This window comes from Salmo salar, chromosome ssa05 (genome assembly GCF_905237065.1).
Source record: "Salmo salar chromosome ssa05, Ssal_v3.1, whole genome shotgun sequence".
NCBI classification, from domain to species: domain Eukaryota; kingdom Metazoa; phylum Chordata; class Actinopteri; order Salmoniformes; family Salmonidae; genus Salmo; species Salmo salar.
In genome coordinates, this window is record NC_059446.1 from 88,893,836 (window position 1) to 88,918,835 (window position 25,000).

At 48.7% G+C, this 25,000-nt stretch overlaps 1 protein-coding gene across 1 annotated transcript in view; it reads left to right on the forward strand.

Moving 5' to 3' along the window:
• cdkal (CDK5 regulatory subunit-associated protein 1-like 1) overlaps window positions 1-25,000 on the forward strand; it is an 807,683-nt gene that overhangs the window by 247,046 nt on the left and 535,637 nt on the right. Inside the window, 1 exon segment of the mRNA NM_001173677.1 lies at window positions 2,343-2,463. Coding sequence (NP_001167148.1) covers window positions 2,343-2,463 — 121 coding nt within the window.

Below are 25,000 nucleotides of genomic sequence, written 5' to 3' on the forward strand. Positions count from 1 at the left end.
CATTACTAATACATACATTAAAAGCATTAGCTAGCCTATAGCATTACTAATACATACATTTACATTTACATACAGCATTAGCTAGCCTATAGCATTACTAATATATTACATTTACATACAGCATTATCTAGCCTATAGCATTACTAATACATACATTTACATTTACATACATCATTAGCTAGCCTATAGCATTACTAATACATACATTTACATTTACATACAGCATTAGCTAGCCTATAGCATTACTAAAGCGACTTCCAGTTTGCGGGGTTAGGCTGGTTTAGGCAGGATAAGCTGCTATTGAGAAGTATGCTGAAATAATTATTTTATTTGGAAAAGCAGGCTCCTGATGTCCCAAGTGTTTAAATGTTAGCTTTTTCTTTGTCCCTTAAATATATTGTTTTAATATATATATTTACAATTTACACCCACAGTACAGAGCACCAGAGACCTTTGTTCCCATCAATTTACGCGTCTCACCTGCTCTGCAACAATCATTACATTTTTCATATGATTTTAATTACATGCTGTTGAAAAGAGATATCGTTAAAAAGCCGCAATTTAATGAAATACATCTTTCCATTTGTCATTGTGAGCAGCTTTGTCCTTCTTACCGTGAGATTGTCTGAATGAGAAATTATGAGACAGATAAATAACTCTACCCCTCCATCCGTTTCCCTCCATCCTCCTCCATCCCTCCGTTTCTCTACCCCTCCATCTCTCCGTTTCTCTACTCCTCCATCCCTCCGTTTCTCTACTCCTCCATCCCTCCGTTTCTCTACCCCTCCATCCCTCTGTTTCTCTACTCCTCCATCCCTCTGTTTCTCTACCCTCCATTTCTCCACCCCTCCATCCCTCCGTTTCTCTACTCCTCCATCCCTCTGTTTCTCTACTCCTCCATCCCTCTGTTTCTCTACCCCTCCATTTCTCCACCCCTCCATCCCTCCTTTTCTCTACTCCTCCATCCCTCCGTTTCTCTACTCCTCCATCCCTCTGTTTCTCTACCCCTCCATCCCTCCATTTCTCCATCCCTCCATCTCACCCAGGGGTCTTATCACCTGTCTTTTGTCCTGTAACAGTGGACATCATCGGTCTTTTGTCCTGTAACAGTGGACATCATCGGTCTTTTGTCCTGTAACAGTGGACATCACCTGTCTTTTGTCCTGTAACAGTGGACATCACCTGTCTTTTGTCCTGTAACAGTGGACATCATCGGTCTTTTGTCCTGTAACAGTGGACATCATCGGTCTTTTGTCCTGTAACAGTGGACATCACCTGTCTTTTGTCCTGTAACAGTGGACATCACCTGTCTTTTGTCCTGTAACAGTGGACATCACCGGTCTTTTGTCCTGTAACAGTGGACATCATCTGTCTTTTGTCCTGTAACAGTGGACATCACCTGTCTTTTGTCCTGTAACAGTGGACATCACCTGTCTTTTGTCCTGTAACAGTGGACATCACCTGTCTTTTGTCCTGTAACAGTGGACATCACCTGTCTTTTGTCCTGTAACAGTGGACATCACCTGTCTTTTGTCCTGTAACAGTGGACATCACCTGTCTTTTGTCCTGTAACAGTGGACATCACCTGTCTTTTGTCCTGTAACAGTGGACATCACCTGTCTTTTGTCCTGTAACAGTGGACATCACCTGTCTTTTGTCCTGTAACAGTGGACATCACCTGTCTTTTGTCCTGTAACAGTGGACATCACCTGTCTTTTGTCCTGTAACAGTGGACATCATCTGTCTTTTGTCCTGTAACAGTGGACATCACCTGTCTTTTGTCCTGTAACAGTGGACATCATCTGTCTTTTGTCCTGTAACAGTGGACATCACCTGTCTTTTGTCCTGTAACAGTGGACATCATCTGTCTTTTGTCCTGTAACAGTGGAAATCAATGGAAATCATAACCCTGTGTGTCTCTGTGTGTCTCTGTGTTCTTCCTATAGCCTATAATGTAGTATTTCTGTGTGTTATGTGTGAAGGTCACTCGGTGTCCTGACTAGTATTTCTGTGTGTTATGTGTGAAGGTCACTCGGTGTCCTGACTAGTATTTCTGTGTGTTATGTGTGAAGGTCACTCGGTGTCCTGACTAGTATTTCTGTGTGTTATGTGTGAAGGTCACTCGGTGTCCTGACTAGTATTTCTGTGTGTTATGTGTGAAGGTCACTCGGTGTCCTGACTAGTATTTCTGTGTGTTATGTGTGAAGGTCACTCGGTGTCCTGACTAGTATTTCTGTGTGTTATGTGTGAAGGTCTCTCGGTGTCCTGACTAGTATTTCTGTGTGTTATGTGTGAAGGTCACTCGGTGTCCTGACTAGTATTTCTGTGTGTTATGTGTGAAGGTCACTCAGTGCGTCTGCTGGGGCAGAAGAAGGACAACGGGAAGCGTCTCGGCGGAGCCAGACTGGATCTGCCCAAGATTAGAAAGAACCCTCTGATAGAGATCATTTCAATCAATACAGGGTAAGCTACACACACACACACACACACACACACACACACACACACACACACACACACACACACACACACACACACACACACAGGTAGCCGACGACAAACGGGGGGAGGCCAGAGGTAGCTAGCTAGACCAGTGGCTGGCTGGCCTCATCGCTCAGACCAGTGGCTGGCTGGCCTCATCGCTCAGACCAGTGGCTGTCTGGCCTCATCGCTCAGACCAGTGGCTGGCTGGCCTCATCGCTCAGACCAGTGGCTGGCTGGCCTCATCGCTCAGACCAGTGACTGGCTGGCCTCATCGCTCAGACCAGTGGCTGGCTGGCCTCATCGCTCAGACCAGTGACTGGCTGGCCTCATCGCTCAGACCAGTGGCTGGCTGGCCTCATCGCTCAGACCAGTGACTGGCTGGCCTCATCGCTCAGACCAGTGGCTGGCTGGCCTCATCTCTCAGACCAGTGTCTGGCTGGCCTCATCGCTCAGACCAGTGGCTGGCTGGCCTCATCGCTCAGACCAGTGACTGGCTGGCCTCATCGCTCAGACCAGTGTCTGGCTGGCCTCATCGCTCAGACCAGTGACTGGCTGGCCTCATCGCTCAGACCAGTGTCTGGCTGGCCTCATCGCTCAGACCAGTGGCTGGCTGGCCTCATCGCTCAGACCAGTGGCTGGCCTCATCGCTCAGACCAGTGGCTGGCTGGCCTCATCGCTCAGACCAGTGGCTGGCTGGCCTCATCGCTCAGACCAGTGGCTGGCTGGCCTCATCGCTCAGACCAGTGGCTGGCTGGCCTCATCGCTCAGACCAGTGGCTGGCTGGCCTCATCGCTCAGACCAGTGGCTGGCTGGCCTCATCGCTCAGACCAGTGACTGGCTGGCCTCATCTCTCAGACCAGTGTCTGGCTGGCCTCATCTCTCAGACCAGTGACTGGCTGGCCTCATCGCTCAGACCAGTGACTGGCTGGCCTCATCGCTCAGACCAGTGGCTGGCTGGCCTCATCGCTCAGACCAGTGTCTGGCTGGCCTCATCGCTCAGACCAGTGACTGGCTGGCCTCATCGCTCAGACCAGTGACTGGCTGGCCTCATCGCTCAGACCAGTGTCTGGCTGGCCTCATCGCTCAGACCAGTGACTGGCTGGCCTCATCGCTCAGACCAGTGACTGGCTGGCCTCATCGCTCAGACCAGTGGCTGGCTGGCCTCATCGCTCAGACCAGTGGCTGGCTGGCCTCATCGCTCAGACCAGTGGCTGGCTGGCCTCATCGCTCAGACCAGTGGCTGGCTGGCCTCATCGCTCAGACCAGTGACTGGCTGGCCTCATCTCTCAGACCAGTGTCTGGCTGGCCTCATCTCTCAGACCAGTGACTGGCTGGCCTCATCGCTCAGACCAGTGACTGGCTGGCCTCATCTCTCAGACCAGTGACTGGCTGGCCTCATCGCTCAGACTAGGGGTGGACACTTGAAATGGAAGACTTCCTCATGGCAACAGAGAGGGGGTTTCCACATTTCCTTGACAACAACAATCACAATGACCTGTTCATTGAATGGTACTGTTGCCCAATACCTACGTGACCTACCTACCTGCCTGGTCATTTTCCAGAGCAGCCAGTAAAACTGCAGTCTCAGGTTAACTGACGTAGTCTCAATACATTGTTAAGATCTGAGGAATTCAGGGACTCAGATTCACAGACACACATGAGTTCAAGGGAGAGAGAGAGACATCGTTACGACTCTGCACCGTTAGGACTCTGCACCGTTAGGACTCTGCACCGTTAGGGCTCTGCACCGTTAGGACTCTGCACCGTTAGGACTCTGCACCGTTAGGGCTCTGCACCGTTAGGACTCTGCACCGTTAGGACTCTGCACCGTTAGGACTCTGTACCGCTAGGACTCTGTACCGCTAGGACTCTGTACCGTTAGGACTCTGTACCGTTAGGACTCTGAACCGTTACGACTCTGCACCGTTAGGACTCTGCACCGTTAGGACTCTGTGCCGTTAGGACTCTACACCGTTAGGACTCTGTACCGTTAGGGCTCTGTACCGTTAGGACTCTGCACCGTTAGGACTCTGCACCGTTAGGACTCTGCACCGTTAGGACTCTGTACCGTTAGGGCTCTGTACCGTTAGGACTCTGCACCGTTAGGACTCTGTACCGACTCTGCACCGTTAGGACTCTGTACCGTTAGGGCTCTGCACCGTTAGGACTCTGCACCGTTAGGACTCTGCACCGTTAGGACTCTGTACCGTTAGGGCTCTGTACCGTTAGGACTCTGTACCGTTAGGACTCTGCACCGTTAGGACTCTGCACCGTTAGGGCTCTGCACCGTTAGGACTCTGTACCGTTAGGACTCTGTACCCCACCATAACCCTGGCTCTCTTGTACCCCGCCATAACCCTGGCTCTCTTGTACCCCGCCATAACCCTGGCTCTCTTGTACCCCGCCATAACCCTGGCTCTCTTGTACCCCGCCATAACCCTGGCTCTCTTGTACCCCGCCATAACCCTGGCTCTCTTGTACCCCGCCATAACCCTGGCTCTCTTGTACCCCGCCATAACCCTGGCTCTCTTGTACCCCGCCATAACCCTGGCTCTCTTGTACCCCGCCATAACCCTGGCTCTCTTGTACCCCGCCATAACCCTGGCTCTCTTGTACCCCGCCATAACCCTGGCTCTCTTGTACCCCGCCATAACCCTGGCTCTCTTGTACCCCGCCATAACCCTGGCTCTCTTGTACCCCGCCATAACCCTGGCTCTCTTGTACCCCGCCATAACCCTGGCTCTCTTGTACCCCGCCATAACCCTGGCTAAGTGTTATTCATCTCATGAAACCTTGATGTGGTTTTCTGTTTGAATACAGAGGAATCCCATTAGGGTTGATGTACAGGCCTTCTGACCCAGTAGAACACACATCCATCTGCAAAACAAACCCATTTTATCCTCTAACACTCCCACAGTCCTGTATAACTAACCTTCTGGGGACGCACAATTCAGTCCCATTCAAAATCCTGTTTACCCTAACCTTAACCCCAAATCTAAACCTAACCTTAACCCGAAATCTAAACCTAACCTTAACCTGAAATCTAAACCTAACCTTAACCTGAAATCTAAACCTAACCTTAACCCCAAATCCCCTATAAATAACATTTCACCTTGTGGTCCCCACAAGTATAGTTGAACACGTCCACAGACAGACAGACAGACACAGACACACACACACACACACACACACCACACCACACCACAGATTTGGTGAGATTGATGCAAGGAAAAGCCCAGAGGGGTGCAGAAGGTGTTTTGATGTTTCCAGAGGAGGAAAGCAACCAGGGGTCCCACATGACAGCGCTGAGCTGCAGCATCACGCCGGTTGGGTGGGAGGCAGAATGAAATTGAATTCTCAGGAGATGTTGAATATTTGATAAGTGAGTGAGCGGTAGGTGGGTTTAGAAAACAGGTTCACCTCACCCTCCCTTCCTGCAGCTTGAACAGGATTCATTTTACAGCCTCCCTCCCTCCTCCCCCGTCTCCCCCCTGTTTTATGGTGTTTACAGAGCTACCTTCCTCCTCACATGGTTTCTAACATCAATGGGGTTGTTAATGTTTAATGGGAAAGGCTAATTTCATCAGTTTGAATCAGGAAGGGCCTGTTGTAATTCCTCTCAGGGAATTACCTCAAGACCTGGGTTTATCTGTTTTATTTATGCTTTATGTGAAAGGGTGCTTACACACACACACACACACGCACACGCACACGCGCACGCACACGCACACGCGCACGCGCACACGCACACGCACACGCACACACACACACACACACACACACACACACACACAGTTCCGACCCACTCGGTGGAGGTCAGAATCTGCTGTTTGTGGACAGCCAGAGCAGAGAGAGAAGCCTGTATGTTGTGTGTGGTGTAAAGAACAGCCTGTTAAACCTCTGCTTCCTGTCCAGAGCTCTGACCTTTGACCCCCCCTAGGTGAGTCAGAGGAATCTACTGCATGTCTCTCTGTAGGGAAACAGTGGTGCCTTGTCATTGGGCAGACCAACACATGTTCTCTTAACCAGCCTCTGCTCAACCCTGCCTACTGATTGGAGCCTGGGGTACAATAACAGGCAGACAGGCAGGCAGCCAGACATTGAGAGAATAGGCTGGACAGTGTCCTCTCTGCAGGGCCCCTGTTCTAGACTGGGGACTATCCTCTCTGCAGGGCCCCTGTTCTAGACTGGGGACTCTCCTCTCTGCAGGGCCCCTGTTCTAGACTGGGGACTCTCCTCTCTGCAGGGCCCCTGTTCTAGACTGGGGACTATACTCTCTGCAGGGCCCCTGTTCTAGACTGGGGACTATACTCTCTACAGGGCCCCTGTTCTAGACTGGGGACTATACTCTCTGCAGGGCCCCTGTTCTAGACTGGGGACTATACTCTCTGCAGGGCCCCTGTTCTAGACTGGGGTCTATCCTCTCTGCAGGGCCCCTGTTCTAGACTGGGGACTATACTCTCTGCAGGGCCCCTGTTCTAGACTGGGGACTATCCTCTCTGCAGGGCCCCTGTTCTAGACTGGGGACTATCCTCTCTGCAGGGCCCCTGTTCTAGACTGGGGACTCTCCTCTCTGCAGGGCCCCTGTTCTAGACTGGGGACTCTCCTCTCTGCAGGGCCCCTGTTCTAGACTGGGGACTATACTCTCTGCAGGGCCCGTGTTCTAGACTGGGGACTATACTCTCTACAGGGCCCCTGTTCTAGACTGGGGACTATACTCTCTGCAGGGCCCCTGTTCTAGACTGGGGACTATACTCTCTGCAGGGCCCCTGTTCTAGACTGGGGTCTATCCTCTCTGCAGGGCCCCTGTTCTAGACTGGGGACTATACTCTCTGCAGGGCCCCTGTTCTAGACTGGGGACTATCCTCTCTGCAGGGCCCCTGTTCTAGACTGGGGACTCTCCTCTCTGCAGGGCCCCTGTTCTAGACTGGGGACTATCCTCTCTGCAGGGCCCCTGTAGGGTTGTGTGTGTTTCTACATCCTGTGTGTGGTATTGGTATGTCCTCTCCCTGCTGTAATGGCGGCTGGCCACAGCAGGTTGCAGGACAGATATGGGGTCGTAAGCATAAAACCATCACTGATCTCTGGAGCCCAGTTTTACCACCCTGCTGCCTTGTGGTTGTGTTGGTGTTCCAGACCTGGATGTTACCCTCTGCAGCCCTCTGAGGATCTATGTCTTTGAACCTCAACTGGTCTCCTCGGCCATGGTCCAAAATTGCACCCTAATCCCTATATTGTGCACTTATTTTGGCTCACCCTATGGGCCCTCGTCAGAAATAGTGCACTGTAAAGGGAATAGGGTGCCATTTTGGACGTAACCCTCATCCTCTCCTCTGACCAGGGCCCATCCGTCCTCTCCTCTGACCAGGGCCCATCCATCCACACCTCTGTTCACTTACCTTCTGTAATTTCCAACTACAGAGGGATCTATGAAAGATATGGAGCTAGAGGGAGGAGCTATGAGACGAGGAGGGGACGAGGAGGGAGGAGCTATGAGAGACGAGCTATGAGAGACGAGGAGGGAGGAGCTATGAGAGACGAGGAGGGAGGAGCTATGAGAGACGGGGAGGGAGGAGCTATGAGAGACGGGGAGGGAGGAGCTATGAGAGACGAGGAGGGAGGAGCTATGAGAGACGAGGAGGGAGGAGCTATGAGAGACGAGGAGAGAGGAGCTATGAGAGACGGGGAGGGAGGAGCTATGAGAGACGAGGAGAGAGGAGCTATGATAGACGAGGAGAGAGGAGCTATGAGAGACGAGGAGGGAGGAGCTATGAGAGATGAGGAGGGAGGAGCTATGAGAGACGAGGAGAGAGGAGCTATGATAGACGAGGAGGGAGGAGCTATGAGAGAGAGGAGGAACTAGAATGTTTTTACTGGCAGCCCTCAGTGGGACAGAAGGATTCCCTGTCTGTAATAAGACTGCATGGAGAGAGTAAAACAGTGTTCACATTTATCCAGTTAAACACCCTGCCACGACTCTTACTGGTGCTGGAGGTAGCCTATTGGTTGATAAATAAGGTAGATGAGTAGTTAGGGTACTGAACAGGGTCTGGAGGTAGCCTATTGGTTGATAAATAAGGTAGATGAGTAGGTAGGGTAATGAACAGGGTCTGGAGGTAACCTATTGGTTGATAAATAAGGTAGATGAGTAGTTAGGGTACTGAACAGGGTCTGGAGGTAGCCTATTGGTTGATAAATAAGGTAGATGAGTAGGTAGGGTACTGAACAGGGTCTGGAGGTAGCCTATTGGTTGATAAATAAGGTAGATGAGTAGGTAGGGTACTGAACAGGGTCTGGAGGTAGCCTATTGGTTGATAAATAAGGTAGATGAGTGGGTAGGGTACTGAACAGGGTCTGGAGGTAGCCTATTGGTTGATAAATAAGGTAGATGAGTGGGTAGGGTAATGAACAGGGTCTGGAGGTAGCCTATTGGTTGATAAATAAGGTAAATGAGTAGGTAGGGTACTGAACAGGGTCTGGAGGTAGCCTATTGGTTGATAAATAAGGTAGATGAGTAGTTAGGGTACTGAACAGGGTCTGGAGGTAGCCTATTGGTTGATAAATAAGGTAAATGAGTAGGTAGGGTACTGAACAGGGTCTGGAGGTAGCCTATTGGTTGATAAATAAGGTAGATGAGTAGTTAGGGTACTGAACAGGGTCTGGAGGTAGCCTATTGGTTGATAAATAAGGTAGATGAATAGTTAGGGTACTGAACAGGGTCTGGAGGTAGCCTATTGGTTGATAAATAAGGTAGATGAGTAGGTAGGGTACTGAACAGGGTCTGGAGGTAGCCTATTGGTTGATAAATAAGGTAGATGAGTAGTTAGGGTACTGAACAGGGTCTGGAGGTAACCTATTGGTTGATAAATAAGGTAGATGAGTAGTTAGGGTACTGAACAGGGTCTGGAGGTAACCTATTGGTTGATAAATAAGGTAGATGAGTAGTTAGGGTACTGAACAGGGTCTGGAGGTAGCCTATTGGTTGATAAATAAGGTAAATGAGTAGGTAGGGTACTGAACAGGGTCTGGAGGTAGCCTATTGGTTGATAAATAAGGTAGATGAGTCGGTAGGGTACTGAACAGGGTCTGGAGGTAGCCTATTGGTTGATAAATAAGGTAGATGAGTCGGTAGGGTACTGAACAGGGTCTGGAGGTAGCCTATTGGTTGATAAATAAGGTAGATGAGTAGTTAGGGTACTGAACAGGGTCTGGAGGTAGCCTATTGGTTGATAAATAAGGTAGATGAGTAGTTAGGGTACTGAACAGGGTCTGGAGGTAGCCTATTGGTTGATAAATAAGGTAGATGAGTAGTTAGGGTACTGAACAGGGTCTGGAGGTAGCCTATTGGTTGATAAATAAGGTAGATGAGTAGTTAGGGTACTGAACAGGGTCTAGTCTCTGTGGATGTCTATCTATATGGGTTGTTTTTTAAATTAAATGTAACCTTTATTTAACTAGGCAAGTCAGTTAAGAACAAATTCTTATTTACAATGATGGCCTACCCCGGCCAAACCCGGATGATGCTGGGCCAATTGTGCGCCGCCCTATGGGACTCCCAATCACGGTCGGTTGTGATACAGCCTGGAATCGAACCAGGGTGTCTGTAGTGCCGCCTCTTGCACTGAGATGCAGTGCTTTAGACCACTGTGCCACTCACCACTCTAATTTTACTGTCTCTGTGATATGTATCTAAAGGTTGATAAACAAGGTTCTGGGTAATCAGTGTCTGGTGAATCTAAAGGTTGATAAACAAGGTTCTGGGTAGTCAGTGTCTGGTGAATCTAAAGGTTGATAAACAAGGTTCTGGGTAGTCAGTGTATCTAAGGGTTGATAAACAAGGTTCTGGGTAGTCAGTGTATCTAAGGGTTGATAAACAAGGTTCTGGGTAGTCTGTGTATCTAAGGCTTGATAAACAAGGTTCTGGGTAGTCTGTGTATCTAAGGGTTGATAAACAAGGTTCTGGGTAATCAGTGTCTGTGGTGTAGCTAAAGGTTGATAAACAAGGTTCTGGGTAGTCAGTGTATCTTAAGGGTTGATAAACAAGGTTCTGGGTAATCAGTGTCTGGTGTAGCTAAAGGTTGATAAACAAGGCTGATGTGTAATTGACAGTACTAGATGTTCTAGTCTCCTGGTGTGTGTGATTAATGAGTAAGACGGAGCAGTTTAAGGGCTCCTAGCATACAGAGGGACGATGTCATAAACCCTAAAGGTTCCAGAATTCTGGTGAGAAATGGCGGCCATATTGGTCAGGGAGAAATCCAAACCAGTCTAAGTGGAATGAATGTCAGTAGAGACTGTGAGTGCTATTTGATATGATACTAGACCAGTATGACTAGTCTACATCCTGTCATCAGCTGCTGTCAGCCGGTGTATGGCTGTGGGTCGACTGCATCTGTTTGAATGGAATGTTGTCACATCGGCAGTTAATTAGAAAATGTAATGGAATCATTCCTCTAAAACTGGCTTGCTAGCTAGCTAGTGCAGATACAATCTTCAAATTCTTTATTTTACATTATCTTATCACAGCACTGCAAAACCATGGTTTACTAACTCCCTGACCAACATGGCTGACTTTTATCCTGTCATAAGAAGGTTCATGACCAATCTAGTATTATAACTTGTATGGTTCTTAAAAATATATATATATATATATATATATATCTATATATAATATTTCACCTTTATTTAACCAGGTAGGCCAGTTGAGAACAAGTTCTCATTTACAACTGCGACCTGGACAAGATAAAGCAAAGCAGTGCGACACAAACAACAACACAGAGTTACACATGGAATAAACAAACGTACAGTCAATAACACAATAGAAGGTCTATATAAGTCTATATACAGTGTGTGCAAATGTAGTAAGGTTAGGGAGGTAAGGCAATAAATAGGCCACAGTGACAAAACAATTACAATATAGCAATTAAACACTGGAATGGTAGATGTGCAGAAGATGAATGTGCAAGTAGAGATACTGGAGTGCAAAGGAGCAAGATAAATAAATAAATAACAGCATGGTGATGAGCTAGTTTCTTCCTGTGTGTTTCTGTGATCGTTAGTCAGTGTGTTCTCTAAGGGTTCTGCTCAGTGGACGACCTCAGATTAGGCTAAAACACATTCAGTTAGTTAAACATTAAGCTCCAGACACAAACATCACAGTGTAAACATTGTCTAGTGCAGACAGGCAGTGTTGCCAGGTGCACGGGGTTTGTGTGTACCAGCCATCCAGCCAGTGTGTGTGTCTGCATTGAGTGGAGTCCCCTCATGGATACCTGGAGAGACAAGGTTCCTCCGTCTCTGTGTCTGACGGCTGGCAGACCTACCCCAGAGCCTACCCCAGGGACCTACCCCTGGAGACCTACCCCAGAGACCTACCCCGGAGACCTACCCCAGGGACCTACCCCAGAGACCTACCCCAGAGACCTACCCCAGAGACCTACCCCATGGACCTACCCTGGAGACCTACCCCGGAGACCTACCCCGGAGACCTACCCCAGGGTCCTACCCCAGAGACCTACCCCGGAGACCTACCCCAGAGACCTACCCCGGACACCTACCCCGGATACCTACCCCGGAGACCTACCCCAGAGACCTACCCCGGAGACCTACCCGGAGACCTACCCCAGAGACATACCCCAGAGACCTACCCCAGGGACCTACCCGGACCCCAGAGACCTACCCCGGAGACCTACCCCAGAGACCTACCCCAGAGACCTACCCGGAGACCTACCCCAGACCCCGGAGACCTACCCGGAGACCTACCCGGAGACCTACCCCAGGGACCTACCCCAGAGACCTACCCCCAGGGACCTACCCCCCCAGAGACCTACCCCCCCAGAGACCTACTACCCCAGAGACCTACCCCAGGGACTCAGGGAATGAGAGACCCTGTGGATGTTCTGGTTGTCAGGGGAAATGGAACAGAGACCCTGTTGATGTTGTGGTTGTCAGGGAAATGGAAATCCCCTACATACTGGTTTCAGACCAGTATGTAGGGGATCTAGTTTCAGACCAGTATGTAGGGGGATCTAGTTTCAGACCAGTATGTAGGGGATCTAGTTTCAGACCAGTATGTAGGGGGATCTAGTTTCAGACCAGTATGTAGGGGATCTAGTTTCAGACCAGTATGTAGGGGGATCTAGTTTCAGACCAGTATGTAGGGGATCTAGTTTCAGACCAGTATGTAGGGGGATCTAGTTTCAGACCAGTATGTAGGGGGATCTAGTTTCAGACCAGTATGTAGGGGGATATGGTTTCAGACCAGTATGTAGGGGGATCTAGTTTCAGACCAGTATGTAGGGGGATCTAGTTTCAGACCAGTATGTAGGGGGATCTAGTTTCAGACCAGTATGTAGGGGATCTAGTTTCAGACCAGTATGTAGGGGGGTCTAGTTTCAGACCAGTATGTAGGGGATCTAGTTTCAGACCAGTATGTAGGGGGATCTAGTTTCAGACCAGTATGTAGGGGGATCTAGTTTCAGACCAGTATGTAGGGGATCTAGTTTCATAACAGTATGTAGGGGATCTAGTTTCAGACCAGTATGTAGGGGGATCTAGTTTCAGGCCAGTATGTAGGGGGATCTAGTTTCAGACCACTATGTAGGGGGATCTAGTTTCAGACCAGTATGTAGGGGGATCTAGTTTCAGACCAGTATGTAGGGGATCTAGTTTCAGGATAGTATGTAGGGGGATCTAGTTTCAGACCAGTATGTAGGGGATCTAGTTTCAGACCAGTATGTAGGGGGATCTAGTTTCAGGCCAGTATGTAGGGGGATCTAGTTTCAGACCAGTATGTAGGGGGATCTAGTTTCAGACCAGTATGTAGGGGGATCTAGTTTCAGACCAGTATGTAGGGGATCTAGTTTCAGACCAGTATGTAGGGGGATCTAGTTTCAGACCAGTATGTAGGGGGATCTAGTTTCATAACAGTATGTAGGGGATCTAGTTTCAGACCAGTATGTAGGGGATCTAGTTTCATAACAGTATGTAGGGGATCTAGTTTCAGACCAGTATGTAGGGGGATCTAGTTTCAGGCCAGTATGTAGGGGGATCTAGTTTCAGACCAGTATCTAGGGGGATCTAGTTTCAGGCCAGTATGTAGGGGGATCTAGTTTCAGACCAGTATATAGGGGATCTAGTTTCAGACCAGTATGTAGGGGATCTAGTTTCAGACCAGTATGTAGGGGATCTAGTTTCAGACCAGTATGTAGGGGGATCTAGTTTCAGACCAGTACGTAGGGGATCTAGTTTCAGACCAGTATGTAGGGGGATCTAGTTTCAGACCAGTATGTAGGGGGATCTAGTTTCAGGCATTTATTTTACGCCTGCTACATTAGGTTAGTGTGTGTGTGTGTGTGTGTTAGGAACACGTATTCCCATAGTGGAACATTATCTGCAGACTCAGAGGTAAAACATGGATTTAACTGCTGATAAGGGGACGGTTTTTGACTGAATCCCATTCTTCTGTTGGGCGATCTGATTTTCATTTAGACATAAAGTAATGAAACCTGTAGGGCTACAGATTAGAATATGAAAAGCAACATAGATTTTCTAGGGCCATCACACACTGGTATTTATTCACATCATTAATCCCACAATGTTTATTTTTGGGGGGGGTTCCAGATTTGGGTCAAATGTCTGGGATTTACCTCAATAATCTTTGAATTATACTTGTACTGATCAACCGCTGAACGAAGTGCTGTCTTTAATGCTCCTAGTATGGTCTTAGTATGGCCCTGCTTTGTCCCAAATGGCACCCTATTCTCTATGTAGTGGACTAAATGACAGCCTATTCCCTATGTATTGGACTAAATGACACCCTATTCCCTCTATAGTGGACTAAATGACACCCTATTCCCTATGTAGTGGACTAAATGTCACTCTATTGCCTATTTAGTGGACTAAATGGCACCCTATTCCCTATGTAGTGGACTAAATGGCACCCTATTCCCTATTTGGTGGACTAAATGGCACCCTATTCCCTATGTAGTGGACTAAATGGCACCCTATTCCCTATGCAGTGGACTAAATGGCACCCTATTCCCTTTGAAGTGGACTAAATGGCACCCTATTCCCTATGTTGTGGACTAAATGACAGCCTATTCCCTATGTAGAGGACTACTGTTGACCAGGGCCCTTTGGGGATATGGTGCCATATGGGACGTATCCAAAGACATTATTAACAGACGAGATGAAATGAATTGGCAGAACAAGACACAGTTTATATCTAATCATTTGTTTTAGGAGAAACACATTAAATCATGTATTTAGATATGAACAGTGTTGTTTCATACCAGAGGGATTTTAAACTGAATAGGGAATTTGATTTGTGTACACAGCACGTCCCCCTGTATTGTAGACATGACGTCCCCCTGTATTATAGACATGATGTCCCCCTGTATTGTAGACATGACGTCCCCCTGTATTGTGGACATGATGTCCCCCTGTATTGTAGACATGACGTCCCCCTGTATTGTAGACATGACGTCCCCCTGTATTGTAGACATGATGTCCCCCTGTATTGTAGACATGACGTCCCCCTGTATTGTAGACATGACGTCCCCCTGTATTGTAGACATGATGTCCCCCTGTATTGTAGACATGACGTCCCCCTGTATTGTAGACATGATGTCCCCCTGTATTGTAGACATGACGTCCCCCTGTATTGTAGACATGACGTCCCCCTGTATTGTAGACATGATGTCCCCCTGTATTGTAGACATGATGAGACGTCCCCCTGTATTGTAGACATGATGTCCCCCTGTATTGTAGACATGACGTCCCCCTGTATTGTAGACATGACGTCCCCCTGTATTGTAGACATGATGTCCCCCTGTATTGTAGACATGACGTCCCCCTGTATTGTAGACATGATGAGACGTCCCCCTGTATTGTAGACATGATGTCCCCCTGTATTGTAGACATGATGTCCTCCTGTATTGTAGACATGATGTCCCCCTGTATTGTAGACATGACGTCCCCCTGTATTGTAGACATGACGTCCCCCTGTATTGTAGACATGATGTCCCCCTGTATTGTAGACATGACGTCCCCCTGTATTGTAGACATGATGTCCCCCTGTATTGTAGACATGACGTCCCCCTGTATTGTAGACATGACGTCCCCCTGTATTGTAGACATGATGTCCCCCTGTATTGTAGACATGATGTCCCCCTGTATTGTAGACATGACGTCCCCCTGTATTGTAGACATGATGTCCCCCTGTATTGTAGACATGACGTCCCCCTGTATTGTAGACATGATGTCCCCCTGTATTGTAGACATGATGTCCCCCTGTATTATAGACATGACGTCCCCCTGTATTGTAGACATGATGAGACGTCCCCCTGTATTGTAGACATGATGTCCCCCTGTATTGTAGACATGATGTCCTCCTGTATTATAGACATGACGTCCCCCTGTATTGTAGACATGATGAGACGTCCCCCTGTATTGTAGACATGATGTCCCCCTGTATTGTAGACATGATGTCCCCCTGTATTATAGACATGACGTCCCCCTGTATTGTAGACATGATGAGACGTCCCCCTGTATTGTAGACATGATGTCCCCCTGTATTGTAGACATGACGTCCCCCTGTATTGTAGACATGATGAGACGTCCCCCTGTATTGTTGACATGACGTCCCCCTGTATTATAGACATGACGTCCCCCTGTATTGTAGACATGATGTCCCCCTGTATTGTAGACATGACGTCCCCCTGTATTGTAGACATGATGTCCCCCTGTATTGTAGACATGACGTCCCCCTGTATTGTAGACATGATGTCCCCCTGTATTGTAGACATGATGTCACGTCCCCCTGTATTGTAGACATGATGTCCCCCTGTATTGTAGACATGACGTCCCCCTGTATTGTGGACATGATGTCCCCCTGTATTGTGGACATGATGTCCCCCTGTATTGTAGACATGACGTCCCCCTGTATTGTAGACATGACGTCCCCCTGTATTGTAGACATGATGTCCCCCTGTATTGTAGACATGACGTCCCCCTGTATTGTAGACATGACGTCCCCCTGTATTGTAGACATGATGTCCCCCTGTATTGTAGACATGACGTCCCCCTGTATTGTAGACATGATGTCCCCCTGTATTGTAGACATGACGTCCCCCTGTATTGTAGACATGACGTCCCCTGTATTGTAGACATGATGTCCCCCTGTATTGTAGACATGATGAGACGTCCCCCTGTATTGTAGACATGATGTCCCCCTGTATTGTAGACATGACGTCCCCCTGTATTGTAGACATGACGTCCCCCTGTATTGTAGACATGATGTCCCCCTGTATTGTAGACATGACGTCCCCCTGTATTGTAGACATGATGAGACGTCCCCCTGTATTGTAGACATGATGTCCCCCTGTATTGTAGACATGATGTCCTCCTGTATTGTAGACATGATGTCCCCCTGTATTGTAGACATGACGTCCCCCTGTATTGTAGACATGACGTCCCCCTGTATTGTAGACATGATGTCCCCCTGTATTGTAGACATGACGTCCCCCTGTATTGTAGACATGATGTCCCCCTGTATTGTAGACATGACGTCCCCCTGTATTGTAGACATGACGTCCCCCTGTATTGTAGACATGATGTCCCCCTGTATTGTAGACATGATGTCCCCCTGTATTGTAGACATGACGTCCCCCTGTATTGTAGACATGATGTCCCCCTGTATTGTAGACATGACGTCCCCCTGTATTGTAGACATGATGTCCCCCTGTATTGTAGACATGATGTCCCCCTGTATTATAGACATGACGTCCCCTGTATTGTAGACATGATGAGACGTCCCCCTGTATTGTAGACATGATGTCCCCCTGTATTGTAGACATGATGTCCTCCTGTATTATAGACATGACGTCCCCCTGTATTGTAGACATGATGAGACGTCCCCCTGTATTGTAGACATGATGTCCCCCTGTATTGTAGACATGATGTCCCCCTGTATTATAGACATGACGTCCCCCTGTATTGTAGACATGATGAGACGTCCCCCTGTATTGTAGACATGATGTCCCCCTGTATTGTAGACATGACGTCCCCCTGTATTGTAGACATGATGAGACGTCCCCCTGTATTGTGGACATGACGTCCCCCTGTATTATAGACATGACGTCCCCCTGTATTGTAGACATGATGTCCCCCTGTATTGTAGACATGACGTCCCCCTGTATTGTAGACATGATGTCCCCCTGTATTGTAGACATGACGTCCCCCTGTATTGTAGACATGATGTCCCCCTGTATTGTAGACATGATGTCACGTCCCCCTGTATTGTAGACATGATGTCCCCCTGTATTGTAGACATGATGTCCCCCTGTATTGTAGACATGATGTCCCCCTGTATTGTAGACATGATGTCCCCCTGTATTGTAGACATGATGTCCCCCTGTATTGTGGACATGATGTCCCCCTGTATTATAGACATGACGTCCCCCTGTATTGTGGACATGACGTCCCCCTGTATTGTGGACATGATGTCCCCCTCTATTGTAGACATGATGTCTCCCTGTATTGTAGACATGATGTCCCCCTGTATTGTAGACATGATGTCCCCCTGTATTGTAGACATGATGTCCCCCTGTATTGTAGACATGACGTCCCCCTGTATTGTAGACATGACGTCCCCCTGTATTGTAGACATGACGTCCCCCTGTATTGTAGACATGATGAGACGTCCCCCTGTATTGTAGACATGACGTCCCCCTGTATTGTAGACATGACGTCCCCCTGTATTGTAGACATGATGTCCCCCTGTATTGTAGACATGATGTCCCCCTGTATTGTAGAGATGATGTCCCCCTGTATTGTAGACATGATGTCCCCCTGTATTGTAGACATGACGTCCCCCTGTATTGTAGACATGATGTCCCCCTGTATTGTAGACATGATGTCCCCCTGTATTGTAGACATGACGTCCCCCTGTATTGTGGACATGACGTCCCCCTGTATTGTAGACATGCCACGTTTCATACTGCCACGTTTCGTACTGCCACGTTTCATACTGCCACGTTTCGTACTGCCACGTTTCATACTGCCACGTTTCATACTGCCACGTTTCATACTGCCACGTTTCATACTGCCACGCTTCATTCTGCCACGCTTCGTACTGCCACGTTTCATACTGCCACGTTTCATACTGTCACGTTTCATACTGCCATGCTTCATTCTGCCACGCTTCGTACTGCCATAGCTTTAAAGCACAACAGTACAGGTGTCGAACACGATTGTCATTAAGTGTCATTTTTCCTTCACACGCCCCCAAACACTGACGAGATGAGTCCAGTTTGTCTCAGTGCCATACCCTGTCCTCCTTCAATATATCCTCCCTGCCTTCAATAATAATATCCCACTGACTGTATCCTCCCTGCTTCAATAATAATATCCCACTGACTGTATCCTCCCTGCTTCAATAATAATATCCCACTGACTGTATCCTCCCTGCTTCAATAATAATATCCCACTGACTGTATCCTCCCTGCCTTCACAGATGTTCTATCCCAGAGTGGTGATCATTTCTGGGGTAAAGCTTCTCCAGTGCCTGGCCTGGCTGTCTTCATCCTCCACTAACAGTGTAACACAGGCGGCTCTAATACACTGTGATGTGTGGCTCCCAGCAAATTGATCTGCCACTCAGGCTGAGACTCAGCCGCAGAGGCGGTCGTAGAACAGCGGTGACCTTTTGACCCCTGTATCCAACCCGTTGTTGAGCTTTCGACTCTAGCTGTGAAATTTGACCTTTTTCCACTTGGCTGTGAGGTATGATTTGTGACACCAGAGCTAGACACAACACACAAACACAGATCCTGTTGTCTCACCCGATCTCGTCTCCTTCTCTCTCTCCCCTCTCTCTCTCTCTCTCTCTCACTCTTTCTACTAGGGGTGTACTGGTACTGGTACCTCGGTTCAGTTCGCACTGTGAACCTGAATGAGTACATCAAACACGAGCCCTATAGGCTATGTCTACCCTGTGTTGTATGCCTGTTATGTAAAGCTGAGCTGAAAAAAAACATTTCAGGCTTTTCCCTTAAAACAACTACAGCAGGTAGGAATCCAAATTCAAATCTTAACCGCCGCATTTCAAACTGTTCTTGTTGTGAGACGCACCTGGAAACTAGTTCTGTAGGAGGACCAGCGGTGGGGTTGATAAACCTGGAAACTAGTTCTGTAGGAGGACCAGCGGTGGGGTTGATAAACCTGGAAACTAGTTCTGTAGGAGGACCAGCGGTGGGGTTGATAAACCTGGAAACTAGTTCTGTAGGAGGACCAGCGGTGGGGTTGATAAACCTGGAAACTAGTTCTGTAGGAGGACCAGCGGTGGGGTTGATAAACCTGGAAACTAGTTCTGTAGGAGGACCAGCGGTGGGGTTGATAAACCTGGAAACTAGTTCTGTAGGAGGACCAGCGGTGGGGTTGATAAACCTGGAAACTAGTTCTGTAGGAGGACCAGCGGTGGGGTTGATAAACCTGGAAACTAGTTCTGTAGGAGGACCAGCGCTGGGGTTGATAAACCTGGAAACTAGTTCTGTAGGAGGACCAGCGGTGAGGTTGATAAACCTGGAATAAATCTCCAGTTTGGGAACGTTTTGTCTTCTCAGTAGATTACAGCGGTGATGGACAGAGAGATTATGTCTCCACTACTCAAGCAGAATAGTTTATGCAGCAGACAACACCTCAAACATGTTGACACATTTACACTGACATCCCCCAGTATTCCCACCGGAGAAAGACAGAAACGCAAAAAAAACCTGACTTCTCCTCCACTCTGCATTCAAGCAGCCCTTCGCAGCTGATTCTGACCGGGACAGAGACATTACGAGAGCAATAGGTACATTTTATAGCTGAGGATATCTGCCCTTTCTCGGTGGTTGAGTAGAATACAGTGTTTCAGCACCTGGTGAAAGTGCTCGAGCCACGTTATTAACTTTGTCCTCTCACCCATTTCTGCGGACAGGTAGTACCCGCTCTATATAAACAAGCTAAAGCCTAAGTTTTCAGTGATTTGGCCCAATGCACCCTGGGTTGTGCTTATGGATGGATGGATCTCCAGGGCTACAGAGAGCTACTGAACAGTACCAGCCTATCACATTACTCCGGAGTAGGAAATGACAAGCCATGTTTACTTTCTGATTTCACACGCATATTGCACTTTATTTGAGTGTTGACGATTAATCGTTTTTTATATTTAAGGAAATAGAGAATGTTATTCCTGATTGTGTTCTCATCCGGCATTATATGACTCATGATCGTATCTGGAATCAGGGAAAACAACACGTAGGATTTTCTTAAATATACATAAATTAGCTACAGTTACTGTTGACGTTTCATTTCCTGTACAAACTGAAACCTGATCCCAAAAACCTGCCATGCGCACCGAAACGTTGGTTTGGTGAACCGTTGGTTTGGTGAACCGTTGGTTTGGTGAACCGTTTCACTCCTACTTTCTACTGAGCCTCGTAAACAGGTGCCCCAGTAAAATGGCACCAAGGTCAAAATAAGAAAACTAAACGTTAACTTGACACCCCCTGTGTGGCTTCTCAGGTTCTGTTGTCCCCTCAGGCTGGGGGGAGTCAGCAACCCTGAGGAGGGGAGTCTAATCCCCCCCCAGGACAGTGACTGTTGTTCCCTCAGGCTGGGGGGAGTCAGCAACCCTGAGGAGGGGAGTCTAATCTCCCCCCAGGATAGTGACTGTTGTCCCCTCAGGCTGGGGGGAGTCAGCAACCCTGAGGAGGGGAGTCTAATCTCCCCCCAGGATAGTGACTGTTGTCCCCTCAGGCTGGGGGGAGTCAGCAACCCTGAGGAGGGGAGTCTAATCCCCCCCAGGACAGTGACTGTTGTCCCCTCAGGCTGGGGGGAGTCAGCAACTCTGAGGATGGGAGTCTAATCTCCCCCCCCCAGGACAGTGACTGTTGTCCCCAGATGGCAGCGGGGTCATTAGCTCAGTACCTAACTGTGTTATGGACAATCACCGGGGGGGGGGGGGCCAAGGGAAGCTGATCAAGTTGTTTATCCTGGTTGGATTTGGTGGGATTAATAAAATAACATCTCTTCCATTTCATTTTGTTGGGTTTTTGGGGTATGGGACTTTGTAGATTTGTGTGTAACCCTCCTATTGCATCAGTTATTGAAGAGGTCCTCTTTCACACTTCCTGTTAACAATAAAATAATGCACCCAGAACCGTCCAAACTAACTTTATATTTATTCACTTTAACGTCATTACAAACCGCCAGCACATGAATCAGATTTAGTCAGATTTGTCCTAAAATCCTACAATATCATCACATCAGAATGATAATCTGATAGACACCTCAGTCACCCTGGCGCCTCAGTCACCCTGGCACCTCAGTCACCCTGGCACCTCAGTCACCCTGGCACCTCAGTCACCCTGGCACCTCAGTTTCACCCTGGCACCTCAGTCACCCTGGCACCTCAGTTTCACCCTGGCACCTCAGTTTCACCCTGGCACCTCAGTTTCACCCTGGCACCTCAGTTTCACCCTGGCACCTCAGTTTCACCCTGGCACCTCAGTCACCCTGGCACCTTCAGTCACACTGGCACCTCAGTCACCCTGACACCTCATTCACCCTGGCACCTCAGTTTAACCTGGCACCTCAGTTTTACCTGGCACCTCAGTTTCACATTGGCACCTTCAGTCACCCTGGCAACTCCTCCCATCCCTCTTGCCATTGGTTATCTGGCTACTCATATCCCCCATGCCATTGGCCAGCTGTTCAGCCATCCCCGCCCAGTGAGAGATCAACCTCATCAGACTGACACACATCTTAGTGGAGAAATCCTATTGGTCAGTCAAGGGGACTAGTCCGGCCCTGTCCCGTCCAATCATCAGACTGACAGCCAGATTAATACCTGTCCCGTCCAATCATCAGGCTGACAGCCAGATTATCAACTGTCCCGTCCAATCATCAGACTGACAGCCAGATTATCACCTGTCCCGTCCAATCATCAGACTGACAGCCAGATTAATACCTGTCCCTTCCAATCATCAGGCTGACAGCCAGATTATCAACTGTCCCGTCCAATCATCAGACTGACAGCCAGATTACCACCTGTCCCGTCCAATCATCAGACTGACAGTCAGATAATCTCCTCTCCCGTCCAATCATCAGACTGACAGCCAGATTAACACCTGTCCCGTCCAATCATCAGACTGACAGCCAGATAACAGTCGTAACTCCAGATGGCCTGTCTCACTCCAGGCACCTCACATTTATTTTCCCAGTCCGGTGGTCCACAAGCAGGGTGCTCCTCACAGAACCACTGTAATACCACTGTGTCTCAGCCCTGTGTGATGTCTACTGTCCCACTGTAATACCACTGTGTCTCAGCCCTGTGTGATGTCTACTGTCCCACTGTAATACCACTGTGTCTCAGCCCTGTGTGGTGTCTACTGTCCCACTGTAATACCACTGTGTCTCAGCCCTGTGTGGTGTCTACTGTCCCACTGTAATACCACTGTGTCTCAGCCCTGTGTGATGTCTACTGTCCCACTGTAATACCACTATGTCTCAGCCCTGTGTGGTGTCTACTGTCCCACTGTAATACCACTGTGTCTCAGCCCTGTGTGGTGTCTACTGTCCCACTGTAATACCACTGTGTCTCAGCCCTGTGTGATGTCTACTGTCCCACTGTAATACCACTGTGTCTCAGCCTTGTGTGATGTCTACTGTCCCACTGTAATACCACTGTGTCTCAGCCCTGTGTGGTGTCTACTGTCCCACTGTAATACCACTGTGTCTCTGCCCTGTGTGATGTCTACTGTCCCACTGTAATACCACTGTGTCTCAGCCCTGTGTGATGTCTACTGTCCCACTGTAATACCACTGTGTCTCAGCCCTGTGTGGTGTCTACTGTCCCACTGTAATACCACTGTGTCTCAGCCCTGTGTGATGTCTACTGTCCCACTGTAATACCACTGTGTCTCAGCCCTGTGTGGTGTCTACTGTCCCACTGTAATACCACTGTGTCTCAGCCCTGTGTTGTGTCTACTGTCCCACTGTAATACCACTGTGTCTCAGCCCTGTGTGGTGTCTACTGTCCCACTGTAATACCACTGTGTCTCTGCCCTGTGTGATGTCTACTGTCCCACTGTAATACCACTGTGTCTCAGCCCTGTGTGGTGTCTACTGTCCCACTGTAATACCACTGTGTCTCAGCCCTGTGTGGTGTCTACTGTCCCACTGTAATACCACTGTGTCTCAGCCCTGTGTGGTGTCTACTGTCCCACTGTAATACCACTGTGTCTCAGCTCTTCTGTGGTGTCTACTGTCCCACTGTACAGTCAGTCCCTCTGCTGTTCTACAGTCAGTCCCTCTGCTGTTCTACTGTACAGTCAGTCACTCTGCTGTTCTACAGTCAGTCCCTCTGCTGTTCTACTGTACAGTCAGTCCCTCTGCTGTTCTACTGTACAGTCAGTCCCTCTGCTGTTCTACAGTCAGTCCCTCTGCTGTTCTACTCTACAGTCAGTCAGTCCCTCTGCTGTTCTACTGTACAGTCAGTCCCTCTGCACAACGATGTAATGAATAAATAGAAGTTCTGAGAACAGAGGAGTCATCATTTTGGAAAGTGTTGTGTTTTCTGGTCAGTACAGCCCAGATGCTGTTGTTATTGTGGTAAAATAGGTCCATTTAGTAGAGCACAGTTGGGTTTACGCTGCCAGCTAAGGTCACCTTCATATTCCATCTGAAATGGCCCGTTGACGTCCTCGGATCAAACATGACTTTAAGTGCCTTTTCAATAATTCAGGTGCTGTAACTTGAAATGAAACATGGAAGTCGTTGACAAAAATAAACCATCAGTCCACATCACTGTCAGACATTGTGTTACTTAGACTGTCTGGCCTCTTGTCTCTGTCTGCAGGGCAGCAGCTTCCTGTTAGACTGTCTGGCCTCTTGTCTCTGTCTGCAGGGCAGCAGCTTCCCCTGTTAGACTGTCTGGCCTCTTGTCTCTGTCTGCAGGCCAGGCAGCAGCTTCCCCTGTTAGACTGTCTGGCCTCTTGTCTCTGTCTGCAGGCCAGGCAGCAGCTTCCCCTGTTAGACTGTCTGGCCTCTTGTCTCTGTCTGCAGGGCAGCAGCTTCCTGTTAGACTGTCTGGCCTCTTGTCTCTGTCTGCAGGCCAGCAGCTTCCCCTGTTAGACTGTCTGGCCTCTTGTCTCTGTCTGCAGGCCAGCAGCTTCCCCTGTTAGACTGTCTGGCCTCTTGTCTCTGTCTGCAGGGCAGCAGCTTCCCCTGTTAGACTGTCTGGCCTCTTGTCTCTGTCTGCAGGGCAGCAGCTTCCCCTGTTAGACTGTCTGGCCTCTTGTCTCTGTCTGCAGGGCAGCAGCTTCCTGTTAGACTGTCTGGCCTCTTGTCTCTGTCTGCAGGCCAGGCAGCAGCTTCCCCTGTTAGACTGTCTGGCCTCTTGTCTCTGTCTGCAGGCCAGCAGCTTCCCCTGTTAGACTGGCTGGCCTCTTGTCTCTGTCTGTAGGGCAGC